At 47.0% G+C, this 25,347-nt stretch overlaps 1 protein-coding gene across 2 annotated transcripts in view; it reads left to right on the top strand.

Annotated features, from left to right (window-relative positions):
- The window catches only part of LOC101048223 (rho guanine nucleotide exchange factor 5), a 28,992-nt gene extending 4,109 nt beyond the window's left edge, over nucleotides 1-24,883 (top strand). Inside the window, exons 2-16 of one of the 2 annotated variants that reach the window (XM_074378968.1) lie at nucleotides 577-693; nucleotides 3,051-6,207; nucleotides 6,745-6,802; nucleotides 7,256-7,320; nucleotides 7,511-7,764; nucleotides 12,061-12,221; nucleotides 12,796-12,948; nucleotides 13,217-13,346; nucleotides 13,599-13,673; nucleotides 14,111-14,200; nucleotides 15,971-16,128; nucleotides 16,742-16,903; nucleotides 18,663-18,733; nucleotides 20,528-20,632; nucleotides 21,678-24,883. In XM_074378968.1, coding sequence (XP_074235069.1) covers nucleotides 595-693; nucleotides 3,051-6,207; nucleotides 6,745-6,802; nucleotides 7,256-7,320; nucleotides 7,511-7,764; nucleotides 12,061-12,221; nucleotides 12,796-12,948; nucleotides 13,217-13,346; nucleotides 13,599-13,673; nucleotides 14,111-14,200; nucleotides 15,971-16,128; nucleotides 16,742-16,903; nucleotides 18,663-18,733; nucleotides 20,528-20,632; nucleotides 21,678-21,835 — 4,896 coding nt within the window. In that variant the 5' untranslated portion in view covers nucleotides 577-594 and the 3' untranslated portion in view covers nucleotides 21,836-24,883. The remainder of the gene's footprint in view (nucleotides 1-576; nucleotides 694-3,050; nucleotides 6,208-6,744; nucleotides 6,803-7,255; nucleotides 7,321-7,510; nucleotides 7,765-12,060; nucleotides 12,222-12,795; nucleotides 12,949-13,216; nucleotides 13,347-13,598; nucleotides 13,674-14,110; nucleotides 14,201-15,970; nucleotides 16,129-16,741; nucleotides 16,904-18,662; nucleotides 18,734-20,527; nucleotides 20,633-21,677) is intronic. The other variant, XM_003929825.4, reaches the window with a different exon arrangement.
- Nucleotides 24,884-25,347: the final 464 nt, after the last annotated feature.

The raw sequence follows: 25,347 nt of genomic DNA, 5'->3' as shown, positions 1-25,347 counted from the left end.
GAAAATAGACATTAAATATGGCATGACTAGTACAAGGTGTATTTGAGGAGAAGCAAAGGATTCTCTGTTGCAAAAGAGGATTCCAGGCAGAGAGGCAGTGTTTGCAAAGCCCTACAGTTGAGAGACAGTGAGCTAAAGACACTGAAAGCCAGCTGTGTGTTGGGGAATGCAAGGACAGATGGTGACAGGTGGAGGGGCTGCTGGAGAAGAAGGCAGAGCCAGGTTGTGCAGGGAGTATAACCCATACTGAAGATTTAGGTTTCATCTCAAGAACATTCAGAGGCTACTGAAGAATCTAAACTAGAAGTGATGCTTTTGAAACTCACTTAGGTGCTGTATAGAGAAAAGATTGGAATAGGCGCAAAATGGCTGGAGGCCAGCGCCCAAGCTGTGACCAGATGCAGTGGTCTGGGCAAGAGGGTAACAGCACGCTCCAGTGGAGATGGATGGGACAGTCTTAGGGGATATTTAGCAGATGAGGTCAGTAGGATATGATGATTGATTAGATATGGGGAATCTGGGCCAGGAGGGAAACAAGAATTTAATTAAATTAATTAATGATTTATTTTGAGACAGGGTCTCACTCTGTCACCCATGCTGGAGTGCAATGGTGTGGTCTCAGCTCACTGCAACCTCTGCCTCCTGGCCTCAAGTGATCCTCCCACCTCAGCCCCCGAGTATCTGGGACTACAGGTACATGCCACCACACTCCACTCATTTTTCTATTTTTTGTAGAGACAGGGTTTCACCATGTTGCCTAGGCTGGTCTCAAACTCTTAGATTCAAGCATCCCACCTGCCTCAGCCTCCCAAAGTGTCGGGATTATATATACAAAGTACATTGGGAAACTCAGTTTCCCATCTGTAAAATGGGCAGAATAATGGTACCCATCTGTTACGATGACTCTTAGATGCATGGCATATACATATTTAAAGAAGTTTTTTATTTTTAATGACATGTATGCAGGAAAACCTTAGTGTTTCAGAATGAGAAATAAGAAAAATTAATTTGTTGTGTATACATCTCTAAATGTTTAAAGTTCTGTGTAAACTGGTAATCATGATTTTAGGAAAAGGTGGGCATTTTCCATTGAAGTGAAAAGATCACATTTTATTTTGGCCTAAATTTTATTCTTTATGTGAAAAATATTTATCAAATGCTTAGTGTGGGCCAGGTATTATGCTAAGTACGGACAATTGAGCAAGACATTGTTCTTAATCTCATACATTTTACCATCTGTTGAATAGAGGATAAATCAAAATATGCACATCATTATATAATTATAATTGTATAAATGCTACAAAGGAAAAGTAAAGTGAATTATAGTTGGTAAGTGCTACAAAGAGGGGTACAGTTTAACCTAGTTAAAAGACTGGAGTAAAACCAGGAAAATGTAATACCACAAGTAACAAGAGAGTATTTCCAAGCTCAGTAGTGTCCAATACTGACAAGAACCACCCACAGTGAAGATATGGAGGGTCTTTGGAATTAACAGCGTGTAGACTGTAGGGAATATGGGCAGAATGCTGCTTATTGAAGCTGGGTTGGAGACAGCTTTGATGTGAGAGTATGAAGACAGCAGATAAAAGCAACTCCTTCCAGACATTTGAAAGATGAGAAGAATGTGGATTCCACATTCTTCTTCCATTCCCGAGGGGTGTTTCAGCAGAGATGAAGCTGTGAGCACACGAGGTCCCTGGGGAAGCAGGCTAGAAATGACAGAGCATGGAAAGGAGGGACACGTCTTTTCCTGACTGAGGGCGGAAGATAGAAAGAGTAGAAATGCAGGTTGCTTTGGATTACCAGAAACGAAGTGAGAGGAATCCCGTTCCATCGATTTCTAGTTTCTTTTCAACATAGGGGATGAGGTGTTCTGCTGGAAGTGAGCAGAAAGGCGGGAAGGTCAAAATCAAAAGACAGAAATGTCAAAAGAATTATTGCGAAGAATTCCTATGGATACTGGGGCAAAGGAGAGAGTAAGATAATGCAGAACGCACACTTCTGTGGGCCTCCTTGAAGGTGGTAACGTGTCTAGTTCAACACTAATCCAATAAGACTGTTATCATCCCACTTTACAACAACTGCCTCTAGAATTGGAAACAAAACTGTTGGTTAGTTACAACGCTGCAGCAGACACTATGGAAAATAGAAAGATGCGTTAAACTCCAAAGCCTCTATAAAGTAGATGAAACCATAGTACCTTGCACATTGGCTATAATAGCCTGGCCTGTTTTAACTGATGTGCACAGCTTAGGAGGAAGATACCCTCTCCTGACACTGCTTCTCTGGCCTAATAGATCTGGGGTGTGTCCTGTGCTGTGTCTGTGTCTCTGGGAGTAATAGGAGGCTGAGTCACTCCTAGTGTCCGAAGGGTAGAAAGGGAGAGACAGAAGATGACGTAATACAGTCTAGAGAGAACTGACGACTGAGAGCCGCTTGGCTGTCTCTGACAATGGTCCTCTGCTGTAATTTAATTGTTCATTATTACCTGTTTCCCTCACAAGACCACAAGCTCCATGACGACAAGATCTTTATCTCATTCACTACTGAATGCCCTACACTTAACAGGGTCGCTAGGAAAATATTTATTGAATAAATAAATCAATGATGAGTTTTTTTTTTTTTTTTTTTTTTTTTTTGAGACAGAGTCTCACTCTGTCACCAGGCGCTAGGCTGGAGTGCAGTGGTACAATCTTAGCTCACTGCAACCTCCGCCTCCCGGGTTCAAGCATTTCTCCCGCCTCAGCCTCCCGAGTAGCTGGGACGACAGGCGCGTGCCACTACGCCCAGCTAATTTTTGTATTTTTAGTAGAGATGGGGTTTCACCATGTTGGCCAGGATGGTCTCCATCTCTTGACCTTGTGATCCGTCCGCCTTGGCCTCAATAAGTTTTATAGAGGCTACTGCTTATTTTGTCGAGAACATGTTGTCTCAAAGAATGACCCTAAATGGAACCAAAGAAATGCATCACTCTTCTTTTTTTTACAGTCTCTTCCTCTGATAGGTAAAAGCAGAGTTGTTAGAAACCTTTGTCTTTAATTCCTCCTTAGGTTTCAGCCCTGATGGAGGCTGAGGAGGCCCAGCATGGAGCGACTACTCCCATCCCTGCCATAGAGGAATTCAGCGTTATCCCTGAGGCTTCCATGAGGAGCAGCCAGGTCTCTGCCTTGGGGTTTGAAGCTCAAGAAGATGAGGACCCATCCTATAAATGGAGAGACGAACGCCGACTCTCGGCAACCCAGCAGAGAGAGTTAAGGAATGTGTGTGACTATGCAGTTGAGACGATGCCCTCTTTTCCCAAGGAAGGTTCTGTAGATGTGGAGCCCAATCAGGAAACCCTTGTGGCCAAGGCCTGGGACACTCCAGAAGGCTGGGAGGCAGCGCCCCAGAGTCTGGCAGGCCAACAAGCAAGGACTCTAGCTCCCCCAGAGCTCTGGGCCTGCCCCATTCAGACTGACCATCTAGACATGACCCCATTTTCCAGTGACCTGGGAAGCGAAGAAGAAGAGGGGGAATTTTGGCCAGGACTTACTTCTTTGACATTGGGATCTGGACAGGCAGAAGAAGAGGAGGAAACCTCTTCAGATACCTCTGGTCAGACCAGATTTTATCCTCCCTGCAAAGGGCACCCTTCGGACACCAACGAGACAGAAGTCTCTGAAAGTGGGATGGCCCGGCAGGGGGAAGAGCTGCCGTCTGAGGAGCTGCAGAGAAGTCGGGGGCTCGTGCATCCCCAGGAGGCCCAAGTTCTGGAGGAGCAGGGACAGCAGGAAGTGGGATTTTGGGGGGAAGGAACTCTAGGGGAGGATGTTCATGCTAATGGGCTGTTGGGGGAGGAACAGATGATAGAGCAGGTTAATGGCGAAAAGGGAGAACAGAAGCAAAAACAAGAAAAGGTACAAGATGATATGATGCTTGGGAGACAAGGAGAAAGGACGAAGCTCACTGTGGAGCCAGAGGGTCTGAATGATGGTGAGTGGGAGCAAGAGGATATGGAGAGGAGGGTTCAGGGTCAGGGAGGTCCAGAACAGGGAGAAGAGAGGAGCAAGGTGCTGTGGGTGCCGGAAGAGAATAGGGTGGAGTCCCAGGATGAAAAGAGTCAAAGCTTTGTGGGAAAGCCAGAGGAAGTAACTGGAAAGCAAGAAGACCATGGTCTCAAGGAGAAAGTGGTGCCAGTTGTGGGGCAGAAGGAGAAGGAGCCAGGGAACTGGGATGGGGGCAGCCTGGGGGCAGTGGGAGGAAAGTGGAGCAGGGAAGAGGAGAATGAGCATCATGGGCCTCCGATGCCAGCTCTGGTACCCGCTGTGGACTCTCCTTGCTGTGACCTGTTTCCAGGTGCCTCATATCCCATGACTTCCACAACTCAGACAGAGGCCCAGGCTGAGGAACTGTCCCCCGAAGCTCTGACTCCCTCACTGGAGCCCATCGGATGCTCTCACCAGTCCATTTTTCTATCTGGCCACTTTTCCACGGAGGAGTCACCTGACGAGGAAATAGCTCAAAACAGCCAGCAAGAGGGATCCAGGCTGAGCAAGGGAACAGTATCCAGCCAGGGGACTGAGGTGGTCTTTGCCAGTGCATCTGTGAGTCCTCCAAGGACACCAGATTCAGCTCCTCCCAGTCTTGCTGAAGCCTCTCCCATCACACGTGCCTCGGTATCTGCCAAGCTCGCCATTGCCTTTCTGGGGAGGGAAACCTTTTGTGCTGCACATGTTCCAGAAACTGCCAGTGCCTCTGTCTCAATGGATAACCCATCTCCCTGGGGGACTTCTGAGATGTGCCCGGCTGCCCTCCGTGGCTTCCCCTCCACCGGGGCCAGCCCTCCCAGGCCCCCAGCCAACTCCACAGGTGCCATCCAGCACTTACGGAGCGACTCCTTTCCCGGTTCTCACAGGACAGAGCAGAGTCCAGACCTGAGGGGAAGGTCGCTTTCCTGCTCCCACTCAGAGTTGCCCCAGAGGCCCCCCAAACCTGCCATCTACGGCTCTACGACCCCAAGAAGGAACAGAAGGAGTGGTAGGGACTGGAGCACCATTTCAGAATCCCCTACTGCCTTGTCCACTCCAGAGCAGAACTCTCAAGAATCCATCTCAAATCTGGAGAGGCACCACAGTCCTTCCAGCAGCCAGCCATGGGGCTCCCCACATAATCCAGACTTTGCCGCAGCGTCTTCCACCTACGGTTCTTCCCCATCCTTTGTCTCCATGGATGTGAGGATCCACGAACCTCTGCCCCTCCCTCCCCCAGAGAGGAGAGACATCCATCCCTCCGAGGTGGAAAGAGATGGCCATCCTCATGCAGCGGTTCCCACACTGAAGCGGCATAGCCACCCTCCTCCATTGGCCCTAGGTTCAGGGCTGCATGGCCCCCATAAAGGCCCACTTCCCCAAGCCCCAGACCCCGCCGTGGCCAGGCAGCACCGACCTCTACCATCTACCCCAGACAGCTCCCACCATGCTCAGGCCACCCCCAGGTGGAGATACAACAAGCCGCTCCCCCCCACCCCTGACTTGCCACAGCCCTACCTTTCTCACATTTCTGCTCCCGGTGTCTCACGGATCTACAGGCCTCTGCCCCCCGTGCCCATCATAGACCCTTCCACTGAACCACCCCCATTACCCCCAAAGTCCAGGGGGAGGAACAGGAGCGCTCAAGGAGGGCATATGAACTCAGGGGGTCATGCCAAAACAAGACCTGCTTGCCAAGACTGGACGGTCCCTATCCCCGTCTCTGCTGGACGCACCTCCTGGCCCCCGGCCACAGGTCGATCCACAGAGTCTTTGGCTTTCACCAGCAGGAGTAAGAGCGAAGCATCCCCGGGCATGGCTTTCAGCAACATGACAAACCTCCTAAGCCCCTCTTCCCCTACCACTCCCTGGACTCTGGAGCTCCAGGGACCCACCCCTAAGGATGAAGCAGGGGTCTCAGAACACCCTGAGGCCCCTGCAAGAGAACCTTCAAGGACAACCCCTCAGCAAGGAGCCAATGGCCCAGGGAGGTCGTCTGTGGGCCAAGCAAGGCAGCCAGAAAAACCTAGCCATCTGCACCTGGAGAAGTCGTCCAGCTGGCCCCACCGGCGGGACTCAGGAAGGCCACCAGGGGACAGCAGTGGACAGGCCATGGCTCCTGGTGAGGGGGCCAACAAGCACAAGAGCTGGAACCGGCAGGGCCTGCGCAGACCTTCCATTTTGCCTGAGGGCTCTTCAGGTGAGCAAGGACCAGAACCACAGTGACACATCAGACCAAGCTTTTCCCAGCTCTTCCCGCCTCATCCCATCTTCTGTCCCCAGAGTTCCCAATGTTCCCTCTGCTGGCGTCGCTCACACGCGAACCTAACCTCAACCCAGAGCCCTGGAACGCCCTCCATGCTTCTTGGGATGCTCTTCCCTCTTCTTCCCCTCTGCCTCCCTGTCTCTCACTCAACCAGGGCCTTCTTTGGATGCCCCGAGGTTGTTGCGGACTCCCTTCTACTCTTTAGTTGCAGTCACTGGCTTGCTGTCCTCCTGGGTGATAGAGAAGGCCTCCTGTACTTGCCCTAGCCCCATCCTGACCCATGGCTGGGGACATCGCTGGTACCGGTCTCCCTCACGCTCTCTGCTTTGCCACTTTCTTCCCTCCCAGTTTCCCAATAGAGCCCGTTTTCCCCCCGACACCCCTATATCTTCTACTCTAGGTCTTACTGTCCATGGCTGTCTCTGAATATCCCTCTGAAGTCTCAGTTATCTTCCCCATTTCCACTTTTAGATTCAAGAGGTCCAGCCATGGAAAAACATCTGGGCCCCTCAGACACTGTTGTTTTTCGGTGAGTCCCCCTGGCCCCAACAGCCACGCTGTACTCTCTTCACTTAGGACCCTGAGATCTCCTAGTGAGGATTTCAGTTGATAAGGGTTCTGAGACCCCCAAATAGCTCATTCCTGTTTCTTCTGGGTGTAAGGAGAAGAGAGAGATGCCAGGATCCCAGGGTAGGGAGATTGTCTTTATCTACCTCATTCAGTCAACCGAGCCTATGAGGCATCTGTCCTCCCAAGCCCTTCGGCCGTGAACTAAACCCCATACAAAAGTTCCACATGACATCCAAGAAAGCTCCATGTTACCCCAACTGGGTCAAGCTGCAACTCTGTGTCTTTCCAGGGGATTTGGTCTTGACATCCCAGCTCGTGTCCCAGAGGCTAGAAACTTTGTCCCCCATGGTTACCTGGGGTGCTCTGTATCTAATGGCCAATAGGTACCCCAGAGTCCTTCTTTACTCCACAGGGAGAAAAAACCAAAGGAGGTGATGGAAGGCTTTTCAAGACGCTGCTCCAAGCTCATCAACTCCTGTGAGTACCTTGAAATGGAACTATAGACCCAGGTGGGCATTCTGCCTAGAACTGAAGAGGGGCTTTTGGCTGTCAGCAGTGGGCTGGGGACGTTCCTGGGAGAAGGCATTGCAGAAGAACTGTTTCCCTGCCTCCGCTCACTGTCCCTTCTTCCTGCTTCTCTTCCTCCCTGTGCTCCTTTGCCCTGCAGCCCAGCTGCTTTACCAGGAGTATAGTGATGTTGTCCTGAATAAAGAGATCCAGAGCCAGCAGCGGCTAGACAGCCTGACAGAGGCACCCGGGCCTAGCTCCCCGCGGCAGCCTCGGAAGGCCCTGGTCTCCTCCGAGTCGTACCTGAAGCGCCTCTCCGTGGCCTCCAGCAGCTCCCTCTGGCAGGAAATCCCCGTGGTGCGCAACAGCACCGTGCTGCTCTCCATGACCCACGAAGACCAAAAGCTGCAGGAGGTACTGGGCAGGATGCAGTGGGGAGGGGGGTACAGAAGAGATGACAAGGTCTTGTTGGCTGGCATCCTTATCTCCTGCTCACCACTGCCACCAAGAGCAGGCTGTCCCCGACACACAGGCGCATGTACATGCCACAGCTGTGGGTCATGTCCATTCTGGAGAAGCTGAATTGTTTGGCTGGGCGCAGTGACTCACAGCTTTAATCCCAGCACTTTGGGAGGCCGAGGTGGGTGGATCATGAGGTCAGAAGATCGAGACCACCCTGGGCAACATGGTGAAACCCGTCTCTACTAAAAATACAAAAAAAAAGTTAGCTGGACATGGTGGCGTGCACCTGTAATCCCAGCTACTCAGGAGGCTGAGGCAAGAGAATCACTTGAACTCGAGAGGCAGAAGTTGCAGTGAGCCGAGATCGCACCACTGCGCTCCAGCCTGGGCAACAGAGCAAGACTCCATCTCAAAAAAAAAAAAAAAAAAAGGAAGTTGAATTATTTTCTGGATATCACCACCTCTTCTTTTGTCTCCACCTCCTCATGCCATAGGCCACTTACTCCTGTCTGCTTGAGGTCTGGGTGGCCGTGGCCTCTGAATTTGTGGGGAGGAGTGTGGAGTTAATCCCATCATCGCTGCTGTTTCAGGGTAGAGAAAAACTTTCCTGTTCAACCAGGATTTCAGGCTACACTACAGTTTTCCTCTTTAGCCAGAACATACTCAGGGGCTCTTTGTTGGGTCTGTTGAAGAGGGCCCCTTGCAGCTGTCCTGGAGTCCAGTCATCTAACAGGGGCCTTAGAATCATCAGTCCCTGCATGGTTGTTACTCCCAAGAGCAAGACTGAACTAGAGGCTGTTTGTCTGATTCTAAGCTATTACCATTAGTAAGTTTTACATGGAGAGCGTCACCTAATAATTTGTCTGAAATATGAGGTAAAACCTTTCTTCCCAGAAAGACAGTGTGGAACAATGGAATAGAATAATGTTTAAGAAATTAAGTTCTGGAAAAAAAGACCTATATATAAAACCCACTTTTTTAAAAAAAATTATTAATTTATTAGAGACAGGGTCCTCCCAAGAAGGTAGGACTACAGGTATGTGCCACTATGCCTGGCTAATTTTTAAATTTTTTGTAAAGATGGCATCTCACTGTGTTGCCCAGGTTTGTCTTGAACTCCTGACCTAAAGCAGTTCTCCCACGTTGGCTTCCCAAAATGCTGGAATTAGAAGCATGAGCCACTGAGCCTGGCCCCAGAGCCCACTTTAATATTTCTAATTTAACTTTAGCCAAATGATGTGATCTTCTTCTTTTTTTTTTTAGATGGAGTCTCTCTCTGTCACCCAGGCTGGAGTACAGTGGCACAATCTTGGCTCACTGCAACCTCCGCCTCCCAGGTTCAAGCAATTATCTCCCTCAGCCTCCCAAGTAGCTGGGAGTACAGGCGCCCACCACCACTCCCAGCTAATTTTTGTATTTTTAGTAGAGACGGCGTTTCACTATCTTGGCCAGGCTCGTCTTGAACTCCTGACCTTGTGATTCATCTGCCTCAGCCTCCCAAAGTTCTGGGATTACAGGCATGAGCCACCATGCCTGGCCATGATGTGATCTTTCTAAGCCTCAGTTTCCTCATTTGTAAAACTGAGATACAAACAGTCACTGCAAGAATCAAGGTCATGAATGCCTGGTACATAGTAATTTCTCAAAAAATGTTGACTTTTCATTTTAAGTAAGACAGACCTAGGTTTGAATCATGACTTCACCAAGTACTAGTTTAGGCAACCTTATAACTTCATTAAATCTCAGTTTCCCCACCTACAAAATGCCTACCTTTCAGGGTTCCTGTATGGTTTAAATGAAATAATGCATATCTAATTTAGCAATAATGTCTGATGTATAGTTTGATAAATATTAGTGCTATACTCTCTGCCTTTCAGAGGCAGGGAGGAGTAAAATTTAGGCCAGGAGAACTTACAGATAAAAAATGCTTTTACCAAGTCAGAGACAGAATACATTTTTAGGCTTTGCAAAGTTCAGAGAGCCCCGTTCTGGTTGCAGATTTTTAAGGACATGGAAGATATTTAGAAAATAACTGATCTTCCCCATATTTGACCAAACAGCAGGGAGATGACATGAGTTCTAGCTCTCTTTTACCAATGCCAGCATACTGGAAGTCCATCAGATTCCAGCCCTGGTCTCCCGTTTGTAAGAAGAAAGGGCTCTACATTTCTATCTCTTAAACACACATATTCATTTTATAAAGTAGCACCTCTGAGGTCCACAAAGTACTGTCACAGATTCCATTTCTTTTGACTATTGCATCTTCCACAGTGAGACAGGGGTCACTATAGTCACATAAAAAGACAAGAAAAGTGAGATTGAGAGAGGTTAAATGAGCCACCCGAAATCAGTCACATAGTGAATGTTAGGGCAAGGATGCAAATGAGCCTTCGGTGTCCCTGTTCAGGGTTATTGTATGGGAGGGTCATCGGGCTGTGTCATTGGTCATCCAAGTCATCACCAGGGTGTGTGTGTCTCTTTTCTCTTTTCTATCCAGGCACTTCTCTTGAGACCACGTGCTTGGATGAAAAGCATGAGGATCCCAGCTAGAGGCATGGTCATGAGTCATGGCACCCCTTGCTGGGACCTTCAAACAGGTTCTCAGCTGCTGAGCGTGCACTAAACCACAGCTGCGCCATCTTGTTCTCAGATATCCTGCTCTGTCTCCTGCTTCTCATCTGTCCTCAAACCTCAAACTGAGCTCATCACCTTCATCCTCTAAATCTATGCCTTTTTCAAAGGTCTCTGCTTTGGTAAATGACTCCATCATTTACCCAGGTACCCAACTCAAAAAGCTTTTGCTTTGAGTACAAAACATTAGCTGCAGCCCTTCCTTCTCTTTGAGGCCCCATTTCTAGCAAATAACCCAACCCTTCCAATTCTACCTCATAAATAATTATAAAATTAATCTACGTCTCTTCAGCTCCATAGCTATTCAGGCCTTCATCTCTCATGTGGAATTATTACAACAGTTTCTTAACATGGCTCTTGCTTCTTTTAATCTTTTCTTCTCATTCTGCTCAGAAACAACTTTATAAAAAACAGACTGGGTGCGGTGGCTCACGCCTCTAATTCCAGCACTTTGGGAGACCGAGGCGCGTGGATCAGCTGAGGTCAGGAGTTCGAGACCAGCTGGGCCAATATGGTGAAACCCCCTCCCTACTAAAAATACAAAAATTAGCTGGGCATGGTGGTGCACACCTGTAATCTCAGCTACTCAAGAGACTGACTCAGAAAAATTGCTTGAACCTGGGAGGCGGAGGTTTCAGTGAGCTGAGATCGTGCCACTGCACTCCAGCCTGGGTGACAGAATGAAATTCCATCTCAAAAACAACAACAACAACAAAAAACAGAAATAACTTTACAAAAAACAAATCTGGTCAAGTTATTCTCCTACGTAAAACCTGTTTTCACTGTCCCATTGTCTTAAGTCCAAACAATTTTACATTGTTTACATCACACTTCCAACCTCCCCAACTGCTGCAGCTTCATCTCTTGCCACTACTGCTGTACATTTGGTTTGAAAAATGCTCAATTTATTTAGTTTAATTTGTTTGTTTGTTTTGAGATGGGGTCTCACTCTGTCACCCAGGCTGAAGTGCAGTGGCACGATCTGGGGTCACTGCAAACTCACCTCCCAGGCACAAGCAATCCTTCCACCTCAGCCTCTCCAGTAGCTGGGACTACAGGTGCATGCCACCATACCTGGCTAATTTTTGTGTTTTTTGTAGAGACAGGGTCTCTCTGTGTCGCCCAGCCTGGCCTTGAACTCCCAGATTCAAGCCATCCACCCACCTCAGCCTCTCAAAGTGTTGGGATTACAGGCATGAGCCACTGTACCCAGCCTACTTAGTTTTTTTTAAATATAAATTTCATTGTGTTTATTCAAGATATACCACATGATGTTAAGGGCTACATATAGATAGTAACTGTGTTGCCCTAATGAAGCAAATTAACTATTAATCTCACATTGTTACTCATTCTTTGTTCTTGTTTTTGTGTTAGATTTCTTGAAAGCATATTTTTTCTCTTACACCTTTGGGGGCCTGTACTGTGCTTCAACCCTAGGTGAAATCTTACTCTAATGCTCTTTGCCTCTCATCCCAGATCAACTTCAGTTCTGGTGTGACTGTGAACCATAAAAGGATCTTGCTCACTGCTGTACCCCCAAAGCATTACACAGTAGCTGACATATACCAGGGGGTCAATAAAATTCCTAATTCATCTTCCTTATCTCCAACCTCCTAGGTCAAATTTGAGCTGATTGTGTCAGAGGCCTCCTACCTACGCAGTCTAAACATAGCTGTGGATCATTTCCAACTTTCGACTTCACTCCGGTCCACCCTTTCCAACCAGGAGCACCAATGGCTCTTCTCTCGTTTACAGGATGTGCGAGACGTCAGTGCCACGTGAGACTCCCCTTCTTTCAAATTCCACCCACTCAGCCTCACTGTTGTTAGGCTTTAAAAGTTCCGTTGTTGTTTTCCCCCTCTTAGAAATCCTCTCATTTTTCCCCCTCTTAGAAATTACACAGTTATGGGATGAAAGTGGGCCTCAGTTTCTTCCCTGATTCTCAATGGTTATAGGAAAAAAAAATGGCAAGAAGAGGAGAGGGCCTGCGGGTGAATAGATCCATGAATGGATAGGTAAATGAGTAATGCTCCCTGGGTTGAGGTTTTGGATTACCGTGGTCATGCACTGCACTGGAGATGAGGTGGAGAAACCATCCAAAGATCAGAAAACCTGAACAGGGTCAAAAGAAGAATGAGAAATGGAATATTCAAATAAAAGCATTAAATCAGGCCCAAACTCAGGACAGTTTTGGAGAGAATTCCAGTACATAGCAAGGAGCACAGAGCAAGGAGTCCATAGAAGTTATTGACTAATGGAGTGAAGAAGTCACAGGCTCGGTATACATCAGGGGCCAGTCACCTGCTTAATGAGGCCCAGAAGTCTCATGAGACTTGTTTACATCCTGTACAGGTTCCTTTCAGACCTGGAAGAAAACTTTGAGAATAATATCTTCTCCTTCCAAGTATGTGACGTGGTCCTGAACCATGCCCCAGACTTCCACCGGGTCTACCTGCCTTATGTCACCAACCAGACCTATCAGGAACGCACCTTCCAGAGCCTGATGTGAGACTCATCCCCCATTCAATCCTCATGTGGGCCCTGCAATGACCTCTGGCCTTCCCAGCCCAGAGGGCTCTGCCAAGAGCACGTGTTCCCCGCCCCGCCTTCCGTGTTGGTCCCCCTCAGTCATCACATCTGAGCACCCTGCAGTCAGCTCCCACCGCTCTTTCCCAGCCCACAGATATTCCACTGACCTCCTTTCCCCGTACCTTCACTGCATCCCCCTTTGCTCCCCACATCCCCACTTTCCTAAAGCTCCCTCTCCATGCAGGAATAGCAACAGCAATTTCCGAGAGGTCTTGGAGAAGCTGGAGAGCGACCCCGTCTGCCAGCGCCTTTCCCTCAAGTCCTTTCTGATTCTGCCCTTCCAACGCATCACCCGCCTGAAACTGCTGCTCCAGGTAGGGCAGATGCTACCTTGGTCCTCTCCCCTTAACTCAAAGGGATGTCCTCAGGAAGACCCACAACAAAAGACCATCCATTCTTCTGCCAGTTCTCCACATCCTGCCTCCCTGCTGCCCAGTGCCTGCTTTCTTAGAAATATTTGCTGCTGAAAGTTGTCCCTTGGCTTCTCATTCACCAGCCCCCAGTCATTTTTTCCTGTTTCCCATTTCTTCTTCCCGTCCGGCTCCTGCCTACTGCCTGTTCAATAGAACATTCTGAAGAGAACACAGCCTGGCTCCTCGGAGGAAGCCGAGGCCACGAAGGCGCACCACGCCCTGGAGCAGGTAGGCAGCCACCACCTCCACTCTGACCCTTTGTGTGTTCTTCTCAGAGAGGTCTTCCCCACCTAGGCCTACGACTCCAGGGAGCATGGGAGGTGGGACCCTGTTGGGAGAGCTCAGCCACCTCCCTCCATCCACCAAACTTCCAAACATAGACACCCATGGCCGGCTCTCCCACGCCGAGCACACGCCACGTGAAGGGACTGTGTTCTCTCCACCATAGCCCCCACGTTGACGCTCACTTTCACTCAGTCCAGGAATGGTCTGCCAGCTCATACAAAGGTGCCTAGGACTTCCGCTTGATCCTGCCTGCTCAATTCAAGCCTGGGAGAAATGAGCAAGGCTGTCATAACCAGTTTCCAGATTGCTTGCAGGGGACTCAAAGGTCAAAGCCTCTTAACACGGAGCCCTTCCCCTTTCCTCACTCTGTGCAACCCTAGCTGATCCGGGACTGCAATAACAACGTCCAGAGAATGCGACGGACCGAGGAGCTAATCTACCTGAGCCAGAAGATTGAGTTTGAGTGCAAAGTAAGTCAGTCCTATGCACCCCCTTCCTGCCCATGAACTCCCTTAGCATGTCCTGCAGATCACCCCCTAACGTGGAACCCCCTTGCTCACATGATCCCCAGCCCCTCATCTCATTTCTGTACACCTTCTGTTCTGTCCTATTTCTACGAGGCCTATTTCAGTCTCCAGGACAAATTGCTAAGTGAAAAGCGAAGGTAAAGAATTGTGTGTAGCCGGGCGCGGTGGCTCAAGCCTGTAATCCCAGCACTTTGGGAGGCCAGGGCGGGTGGATCACGAGGTCAAGAGATCGAGACCATCCTGGTCAACATGGTGAAACTCCATCTCTACTAAAAATACAAAAAATTAGCTGGGCATGGTGGTGCTGTAATCCCAGCTACTCAGGAGGCTGCGGCAGGAGAATTGCCTGAGCCCAGGAGGCGGAGGTTGCGGTGAGCCGAGATTGTGCCATTGCACTCCAGCCTGGGTAACAAGAGCGAAACACTGTCTCAAAAAAAAAAAAAAAAAAAAAAAAAAAGAATTGTTTGTATATTGTATCATCTTTGGTATAAAAGTGGGAGGATACAAATCTATATATGTATCTGCTTGTGTGTGCATAAGGAAACTCTGGAAGAATAATAAGAAAAAAAGCAACAGTAGGTCCTGACGACAAGACGGTGTACATTTGAGAAATGGGCAGATGAGAGAGAACTTTTCAGGATGAGCCTTTATAAAAAAATGTTTTGGTGCGTGAATCATTTATTACTTTATAAAATCTCTTTCTAGTCTCATCAAACCCACATAAGACTGGATCCAAATTTAGGGCCAACATCCCTCATTGAACTACAAATGTAAAATAGACTTCTACATTCAAATTCCAAGTTAGAACAGATACCATTTGTTTTGTTTTGTTTTGTTTTGTTTTTTGAGATAGAGTCTCACTCTGTCGCCCCAGGCTAGAGTGCAGTCATGCAGTCTCGGCTCACTGCAACCTCCACCTCCGGGGTTCAAGCAATTCTTGTGCTTCAGCCTCCCAAGTAGCTGGGATTCCAGGTCCGCACCACCATGCCTGACTAATTTTCGTATTTTTGGTAGAGACAGGGTTTTACCATGTTGGCCAAGCGGATCTCAAACTCATGGCTTCAAGTGATCCACCTACCTCTGCCTTCCAAAGGGCTGGGATTATAGTAGTGAGCCACCATGATGGTGCTTAGAACAGATACTAGCTTTACACTCCTGAAAGAGGAGGAAAATGCCTTATTCACATCCTAAGCATAGTCCACACCCTCATCTTTAACCAAATTCCAGCTCCAAGACACTCCACCTAGTTCTCATCTCCATGTTTGACTATAACTGCTCACATGTCTCTGGTATGATAATAAATGGAATTGATACCAGACCTACCTCTAATACTTTAACTCTAAGACACATCATAGACACACCGACTTGTTCCGTCATATACCCTGATTGGCCTCTTCCATCCCTCCTTCAGTTCAGGCTTCTAGGTCAGAGCTGTCCCACACACTCACTCTCCTGAGTGGGACCATAGGCATCTTCTGTTTGCCTGAGCATACAACCGTGGGAGCCGCACACCAGTGGGCAGCGGTAGACAGAGCGTTCAGAGAGAAAGAGAATGTAAGTGATAGGTTATGAGCCAGAAGGCAGATGTGGAAGAGATGATCATTCAAGGTGGAACTGGCATGGAAGTAGCATGGGAGAAGGGTGGGACCAGGCGCAAACCTCACGCTTCTCCCGTCTGTGACACTGCCTTCTCTGTCTTCCTCTGCCCTGTAGATATTCCCACTCATTTCTCAGTCACGCTGGCTGGTAAAGAGCGGGGAGCTGACTGCCTTGGAGTTCAGTGTGTCCCCAGGGCTGCGAAGGAAGCTGAGCACGCGTCCAGTCCACCTGCACCTCTTCAATGACTGCCTGCTGCTGTCTCGGCCCCGAGAGTCAGTGACTGGAGTGGCAGGCCAGAGCACAAGACGGGAAGGGGATGAGGCTAGACGGGAGGTCTGAAAGGGAGAAAGAAGTGTCATATTCCTAGCAGAGCCCTTCTCAATGGCTTAACCCATAGAGCTCAGGTCATGGCCTAGAGGAGAAAAACAAGCCCAAAGCAAACGGGATCCCATGTCATGAGACCACACGGCAGGACGTGTACTGTGTTGTAGACACAGCAAAATGTAGCAAAACAGCGTTATCATGTTCTCACATCAGTCTATCTGTGGCTTCTTTGGACTGGCCTCCACCTACTACTCTAGAGATACTTAGCTAATTCCAGATCTTAAGTATCTGGTCTTAAGTTTCTTGGGAAATTTACGTTAATTCCATCTCTTCACCTCTTTAGAGTGGTAATGTATCCACTGCACTAGGTTTGTGGTTTGCCAAACTAGTGACAAATCCCTGAGGACCCTGAAGCTACTGTCTTGGGAGCAAGTTAGGACCGTATTAGGGTTTTTGTGGGAATTTGCAGGCTGTAGACGCAGGGATTTTGAATCCAGTATTATGAGGGTAGGTGAAGTACGGAAACTCTAGAATCATGTTGAAAAGATTTGTATTTTGCAGGGGTAACCGATTCCTGGTATTTGACCATGCTCCCTTCTCCTCCATTCGGGGCGAGAAGTGTGAAATGAAGCTACATGGACCTCACAAAAACCTGTTCCGACTCTTTCTGCGGCAAAACACGCAGGGCGTCCAGGCCGAGTTCCTGTTCCGCACGGAGACTCAGTGAGATGGGGCTGGGCAGAGGAATTGGGAGTGGGGGAAGATGGTAGCCTGGAAAAGAAGTGGGGCTAAGGCAGAAAATGTGTCCAGAAGACGGCCTTGGCCTCTTTTAGCCCATTCTGGACTGGGGAGCACCAGAGAGAAACTCAAACTAGAATTAATGGATAACTTGCAGGAGATAGGGGTGGGAGAGGGGACAGTCACTGCCGAGGCTTAGCATCTATTTTCTACTCTTTATTCAAGAAGGACAAAGTCTGTGTGGTATCAGAAAGGAGAAGGACTGGTGTGGAGTGAGCAAAGAATTGGAATACTAGTGTCTGTGAGCAAATGCCTCCATGCCTGAGACAGAAACCTCTATGCCCCAGCTGGTGGGCACAGATGTGAATAAGACAAGCGCTGGGTGACCTTTGCTTTCTGTGCTCCCATCTTCCAACCCAGTCCTCTGTTGACCCAAAATCCACAGTATTGAGAATGTTGATTTGCTCATCTTTTTAATAATAATAAAATACATTCACATAGACAGACATACTTTTTTTTTTTTTCTTGAGACGGAGTTTCATTCTTGTTACCCATGCTGGAGTGCAATGGCGCAATCTTGGCTCACCGCAACCTCCGCCTCCTGGGTTCAGGCAATTCTCCTGCCTCAGCGTCCTGAGTAGCTGGGATTACAGGCACGCGCCACCATGCCCAGCTAATTTTTTTTTTTTTTTTTTTTGTATTTTTAATAGAGATGGGGTTTCACCATGTTGACCAGGATGGTCTCGATCTCTTGGCCTTGTGATCCACCCGCCTCGGCCTCCCAAAGTGCTGGGATTACAGGCTTGAGCCACCGTGTGCAGCCACATTTTTGATAGTATTAATAGTACCTATAAAATCTGGAACACAGTGCCTACAGTAATGAACATACAAAAGCCTGTGGCTGTTACTGCTATTATAAAAGATATATGAATAGCCATTTAAAAGTTTGGCATATCAAAGTGTTTGAGGATCCCTATGTTATAGACACTTTTTCGGTGTTGTCCCCTGGAAGATACTTCAGAGTGGGACCAAGAATGCCTGTTCCCATTTATTGAACAGAAGGACTGGCATAGGAGTTTGTGTGCAAAACAGCACATACCTCAAATCATCAGGTGCAGATGCATGCTGTTTGTTTGGTGCTTTGAGCACTGTTCCTGGAACAGTCATAGTGTTGGTGCTCAACTACCTAGGCGCAATTGGGCGCAGAGGCTAAGAGAATGCAAAAGCCTTCAGAGGATTACAAACCTAGGCTTGGATTGCACTGTGCAACAACAACGAATAAATAGTAGACATATCTTCCTGATTTAATTATTATTATGAAACAGTGGTCATCTCTGAGATATTGGGTTGAAGGGAGATAGGCGAGGGAGTGTCAAGAATCATGCAAAATGATGGAGGAGATCTAAATCGAGATGGACATTTGACTTAGTACAATTTCCACAACAGAAAATCTATAGACTTTACAACTAACTCACTTTATGCCCCACTTGGAAGATATGAGAAGCCATTAGGAGGATAATTCTGTAAAGAAAGAAGGAAAAGTAAAGCATGGTGAGACACATTCACATGTAGTTTAAGACCGTGTCATATTTCCAACCAAAAAGAGTCCCATAGAGTTTGTCATAGGAGTCATGGAACTAGATAGGACTAGAGAAGTCCTTCCTATAGTCTTTTGCCATCCCCATCCTTGGCTTTCATCCTACACCCCCACAGTTGAAGCTGTGACCCTGCTTTGTTTTCTCAGAAGTGAAAAGCTTCGGTGGATTTCAGCCTTGGCCATGCCAAGAGAGGAGTTGGACCTTCTGGAGTGTTACGGTGAGTGAGGGTCTGAGAGGGAGAGAAAAGCAAGCAGGGTCAATGTCACCTTTGGATACAGGGGTTTAGAGGGCTGGGTGGGAACTCTAGGCTTCCATTTATTGATTTTCTGTAAAATGTCGGGGTAAAGATTGGCCTCTAGAGCTTAAACGCCGGAAATATATCACTTAAAACCGCTAATCACCACAGCAATCCCCCTTCCCCATACATTCCCTTCCTTGGGCAATAGTTTTCCCTTTTTAAAATCACTTGTCCCCTTAAGTCTAAGCTGACATTATTTTGCCTATATGACCTACTTGAAGGTCTTGTGGGGGTAGGGGAAGAAAGCCTGACTGTGGTGGGAGGTATGTGGTAGGGTAGCACCACAGATCCATCTTGAACACCCTTCTCCTAAGAGGGTGACCTGAGGTCACCTACCCCAGGCTTCTGGATGCTCATGGGGAGCCACAGGCACATACACATTATGCATGTGTCTGTGTTCACACCAAGACTGGACTTCTTATGCCTCTCATGTCAGCCCCACAGTTATCCTCCAGCAAGGATACCCTGATTTAAATCCAGAATCTGATCTCAAAGGAACACTGGACCTTTAGCAACTGAAAAGAACAAACAACCACAGGGCACGTTGGGAATGAAGTAGGAGAGCCCAGCAGTAACTGAATTCTGTTAACGCGCTCACTGTGCGCTCTGTCTGCTGCTTCAGTGCCCCTGTGGGTGAGGAGGGCAGGATCATTCTTCCTCCTTCACTTTGACCTTGTGAATAGCAGATGGGGAGGATCTTGAGGAAGCAAATAGTAATGCAGCCTTCCGTTTGTTTTACAAGAGAATCGGGCCAGTGTGGTAACATAAAAGAGCAATAAACCTACATATGATGGAATACTAATAGGTGAAGCATGCTGTGAGGCTTGTTTTCTCAAGCTTCAGATCTATGGGCTTGTCCCTGGGTTCACAAAAACAGAGAAATAGAGAAATCCTGAATAACCTCAAGGTTCATCTGGATCCATACCGTTTTGATCATTTATAGATGAGGAAACTGAAGCTCCAGGGGCTTCGGTCTCTTGTGTAGGTCCTTCCTGGGACCCCACTGGTTAAATCTTTGTTCATCCCATCTCTGGTACCAGGAAGAAAATGAAGAATAAGACACAGACTCAGATTTTATAATCCAGTTAGAGAGGCAAAGCACATCCATGCCGCAGTTAGATAGGGATAAATGCCTTGGCATGAACACACAGTCTTAAAAGAGTTCAGAACCCATTGAAGACTAGCATCAGGGAGGGTTTCAGAGGGAAGATGGGCCATTAGCTGGATCTCAGATATTTGAGATGAGGAACTAAAGGTGTTCGCAATGTATTTCTCAACCCGTCTTCTCTGGAGGAGTGGAATTTTTGGTCCATTTCATTACTGCTATGTCTATTTCTTTATTAACAATTTTCAAATTTCTTCTTTTGTCTGTGATTTTCTTTTCTTTTTTTTTTTTTAATGGAGTTTCACTTGTTGCCCAGAGTAGCTGGGATTATAGGCACTCACCACCATGTCCAGCTAATTTTTGTATTTTTAGTAGAGACGAGGTTTCTCCAAGTTGTCCAGGCTGGTCTCAAACTCCTGACCTCAGGTGATCCACCCTCCTCGGCCTCCCAAAGTGCTGAGATTACAGGTGTGAGCCACTGTGCCCAGCCTTGTCTGTAACTTTCAACCTGTCTCTAACTCAAGTCCTCCCACACCACTCCACGCCAAGTCTCTGTGAGCTAATCCCCTCCCTCTCCTAACTTCTCTTCACACTCTTCTCTTCCAAAGACTCTCCCCAAGTACAGTGCCTTCGAGCCTACAAGCCCCGAGAGAATGACGAGTTGGCCCTGGAGAAAGCCGATGTGGTGATGGTGACTCAGCAGAGCAGTGATGGTAAGTGGGAGGATGCGTGAGCAGCAGGCCAGGCACTACGGGCAGGGCACCGCTGGGGATGTGTTCACTTCCCGCAGCTGCTGTAACAACGTACCATGGACTGGTGGCTTACAGCAATGGAAACGCATTCCTTCACAGTTCTGGAGGCAAGAAGTCCCACATCAAGGTGTGGGCAGAGCCACGGTCCTTTTGAAACCTCTAGGGAGGATCTTCCATACCTTTTCCAGTCTGGTCACCTCAGCTGTTCCGTGGCTTGTGGCAGCATCTTTCCAACATCTGCCTCTGTCTTCCTGTGGCTGCCTTCCTGTATCTGTATCCAAGTTTTCCTCCTTTAATTTTTTATTTTTTTATTATTATTATTATTTTTAAAACAGAGTCTTTCTCTGTGTTGCCCAGGCTGGAGTGCAGTGGCACGATCTCAGCTCACTGCAACCTCCGCCTCCCAAGTTCAAGTGATTTTCCTGCCTCAGTCTCCCACATAGCTGGGAATACAGGTGTGAGCCACCATGTCTGGCTAACTTTTGGATTTTTAGTAAAAATGGGGTTTCGTCATATTGGCCAGGCTGGTCTTGAACTCCTGACCTCAAGCAATCCACCCGCCTTGGCCTCCCAAAGTCCTGGGATCATAGGCAAAAGCCACTGTGCCCAGCCCAAGTTTTCTTCCTTTATATAGACACCAGTTATACTGTATTAATGCCCACCTTACTCCAATATGACCTCATCTTCACTGTATTAATTATATCTGTGACAACCTCATTCCCCATAAGGTCCCATTTTGAAATATAGAGGATTAGGACATCAACATAAATGTTGAGGGGGGACACAGTGCAACCGTCACAGTGGGGAAGGCTCAGGAGCGGACACCTGGAGACTTGGCCACACATAGGGCAGCCACGTTTAGGACACTCAGAGGCTGGGTTTATGCTGGAGGCTCCCCAGTTCACTCAGCCTGAGGGTTCAGAAAAGTCTTCAGGAAGGTGATCCAGGGAAGCTGTCATGAGCCTTTCCCAGGTAATTCTTGCTCCCACTCACCCTGTGCCCACAGGCTGGCTGGAGGGCGTGAGGCTCTCAGATGGGGAGCGAGGCTGGTTTCCCGTGCAACAGGTGGAGTTCATTTCCAACCTAGAGGTCTGTGCACGGAACCTGAAGGAAGCTCATCGAGTCAAGACTGCCAAGCTACAGCTGGTGGAACAGCAAGCCTAACTCTCTGACTGGAGTTTCCTGAGCTGAAGAACAAGCTGCTCGTGGCAAGGGCTGGCCCCAGAACCCTGCAAGAGAGGCCTTCTGTGGACAGAGAACCAGGCCTTCTCAAAGCCCAAGGACAAAATCCAGCTAACCCAGTCCCTCGGCCCAGGCCCCCTTTTGTGCTTTGTGCTTGGTGAGGGGATTTCGAGGGAGTTTGCAGTGGACTCTGGGAACCTTTTATTTTAGGAAAAGGGACCATTGGGGCCTGAGCCAAGGAACTTTCCTGCAACTGCCTTACAGTGCTTAAACCTTCTCCGCCTCTCGGGTGCAGAGTCAGAGCTGGCCAGAGTTTCAGTGATGGCCATTTGTTAAACAGAATCTGACCTCACTCTCCTGGAGGGAGATGATTAAGAGGGGTTAACGCATCAGATGGGAGGGTCAGCCCGGTGACCTCTAAGGTATCTTCTAACCCTAGAAACTCCAGAATTATTGGTGAGAGGTCAGTGTGTCTCTGAGATCTGTGTCTATTGGTGGCAATGTGAGGGTGATACTCTCTCACTCTAATAAACTTGGCACTTCTCTGAGTATCTTCTTCTCAAACTCCTCAGCACTGAAAAAGTTTCAAAACATGGAATCCCAGGAGAGTTCCAGCCTGTTGCGTTTAGGTGTCATAGAAGACTAAGGTGGTATGTAGGTGATGGTACTTCCTGACTCCTGCTTTATGACCCCTGAGAGTTTGGGCAGATTTTCTGCTTGTTCCAGCTTCAGAGGTTGAGAAAAAGTTATAAGTAATTGATAGATGATGAAAACCCCATCTTTGCTGTACCCAAAAGGTATGGGTATGGGCTAGTTTGGGTGGACGGGGCAAATCTGACTCAGACCATCCATGGTTTTGTATTCTGGCTTGAATTATTGTGAAAATATCTTCTCAGCTGCTTTAGCTTTCTTCTTTGTGAAAGGTAGAATGGAAAGAGGCCTGGGATCCAGGTCATAAGACCTAAACTACAGGCACCACGCTGCCATGATTCAACCCTTCCGAGTCTCTGTGCCCTTAAATGTAAAACATAGGCATGAACCGAGTAATATCCAAAGCTCTGCTTGACTCTAACAAATGTCTTCTCAAGTTTCTTTCAGGTTGCCTGTCTCAGTTGAAGAGTATCACTGAATTTTCTTCTCATCAGCCTCCTTATATAACAATAGCATAGTCATCTTTTATGCCATCTTTTCATCTATGATAGTCCTTCCTTTGACACTCCTCTGTTTCATAATTAGGAGGGCTCAAAAGTAGAATTGCATTGCAGCTTTGTACAAAGGTAAGAAGGATGCTATAAAATTTGTCCTAGGCCCAATTAATGATGATGTGACATAATTGTCATCCTTTTAATAACACACTGTGTTTTCAATGTATCCTAACGTTAGCTTCCTTATTTTTTTATTTTTTAAATTTTTAATATTATTATTATTTTTTTTTTTGGTAGAGACAGGATCTTGCTATGCTGCCCAGGCAAGTCTGAAACTCCTGGCATTAAGCAATTATCCTGCCTTGGCCTCCCAAAGTGCTGGGATTACAGGTATGAGCCACTGTATTTGGCCAGTTTACTTAATGTTGAAAGAAATTATCACTATAGTCATTAAGATGTGGGCTAGGCTGGACGCAGTGTCTCATGCCTGTAATCCTAGCATTTTGGAGGCGGGTAGGGGGGAGGCAGGGGTGGGTCACCTGAAGTCAGGAGTTCGAGACCAGCCTGGCCAACATGGTGAAACCCTGTCTCTACTAAAAATACAAAAATTAGCTGGGCATGGTGGCACATGCCTGTAATCCCAGCTATCAGGGAGGCTGAGGCAGGAAAATCGCTGGAATCATGGAGGCAGAGGTTGCAGTGAGCCAAGATCGTGCCATTGCACTCCAGCTGGGGCAACAGAGTGAGACTTCATCTCAAAAAAAAAAAAAAAAGTGGGCTAATATTATTTTATCATAAACAAGATGACAATGCTAAAATATCCAAAATAGGATGGTTTTAGAGAAGTTCAGTTGAGGTTTTTCACTCTTTTTGTAAAGCCAGATTTTTTTTTAATAAATAGTATATATTATTTGCTGTAATTTGCGTATACTAACATATAAAGTAATAATTGATTCATTTTCATTGCAATAACAATAATTAAAATCCAAACTATTTGTACAAACCATATTTGAATACTGGCCATATTACTCAAACAATTCCATATCCAGTCTTACATTATTTTCAAGGCAAATTCTCCATTATTTTCTCAGAGAGATACAATACAGCTTCTGAATGTAAATAGTTTTTTGGGTTGCATGACTGCTTTTTTTGCTTGAAGTTTTCAAGGCTTTCTCATCCCTTTGAAGATAAGTTCTATAAGACTTCTAACTAAAACTAATCTTGCGGTTTTTAATATGTATTCATTTAATTGGGTTATACTCAGCTAATCTGGGATATTAGAAAGCATTAGGCTTTACCTGTCTTTAAGTTCTTGGTTAAAAAAAGAAAAAGAGAAATTTAGACATAAGTAATGTCTCTTTCAGTTGAATTACTAACTACACTTTAGGTTTGGAAAAATTGAATATAGGTTCATTCATTGTCCCATCCATCTTCAAATTTCCAGAATTTAACTCAACTTCTTCAGTGATCACTGGCACTGTTACATGGCCGTTTCTTATAAGAGATTATGAAAACAACCATTAACCAAGACTTTTTGGCCAGAACTGCATTTGGAGCATATGTGAATATACAGTATTTTGTAGCAAAACAATGCATTGAGTAGTGTCTTCAGGAAACATCGAAAATCATTTAGTTCTATTTATAGAAGCTTTTCTGAATTGTAACATACTTGGAGCTTAGAATCATACAGGTATATGCTCAGTTATTTTCTTTGTGCACTTGACCACATTGGACTTCTACTGTCATTTTTGCCTAAGCACACAGCTTAGAAAGCTATTTTTTAAAGTTCATTCTTATGACCAACTTTTACTTAAAGTTAACTATGACCTTTAGCTTTTTTTGTTTTTTTTTTTTTACTTTAGGTGCATACTATATCCGGCATTTCTCCCCATGCTATCCCTCCCCTCCCTCCCCACCGCCCGCTGTCTCTCCCCTACCCCCCCCCCCAACTGCTCCCAGTGTGTGTTACACCTCTCCCTGAGTCCACATGTTCTCGTTGTTCAACACCCACCTATGAGTGAGAACATACAGTGTGCTCTGTCTTGGCCATTTATAATGATTTTAGTAAGACCAGCCTACATGTAAGTATCTGGAAGGCACACGGTTTAATATGTGTTTATTTTCCCTAATTTCATTTTTTGTCTTCAATTACTTTTATATCCATGACAGATAAAAGTGAATCCGAGTTCTATGATTTTGTTTTAAATTAGCCCTTGGGATAGAAGTGGTTAAAAAGTCTTTTAAAACCCAGATGACATTTGCTGGTTTTCCTCCCTTTGCACACATATTTACCCCCTTAAATAAACTTGATTCTTTTAGCCACCCCATGTTGGTTGGTCTATTCTTGAT

This window comes from Saimiri boliviensis, chromosome 10, assembly GCF_048565385.1.
Source record: "Saimiri boliviensis isolate mSaiBol1 chromosome 10, mSaiBol1.pri, whole genome shotgun sequence".
Classification (NCBI taxonomy): Eukaryota; Metazoa; Chordata; class Mammalia; order Primates; family Cebidae; genus Saimiri; species Saimiri boliviensis.
This window is presented reverse-complemented; position numbering and strand designations above follow the sequence as displayed.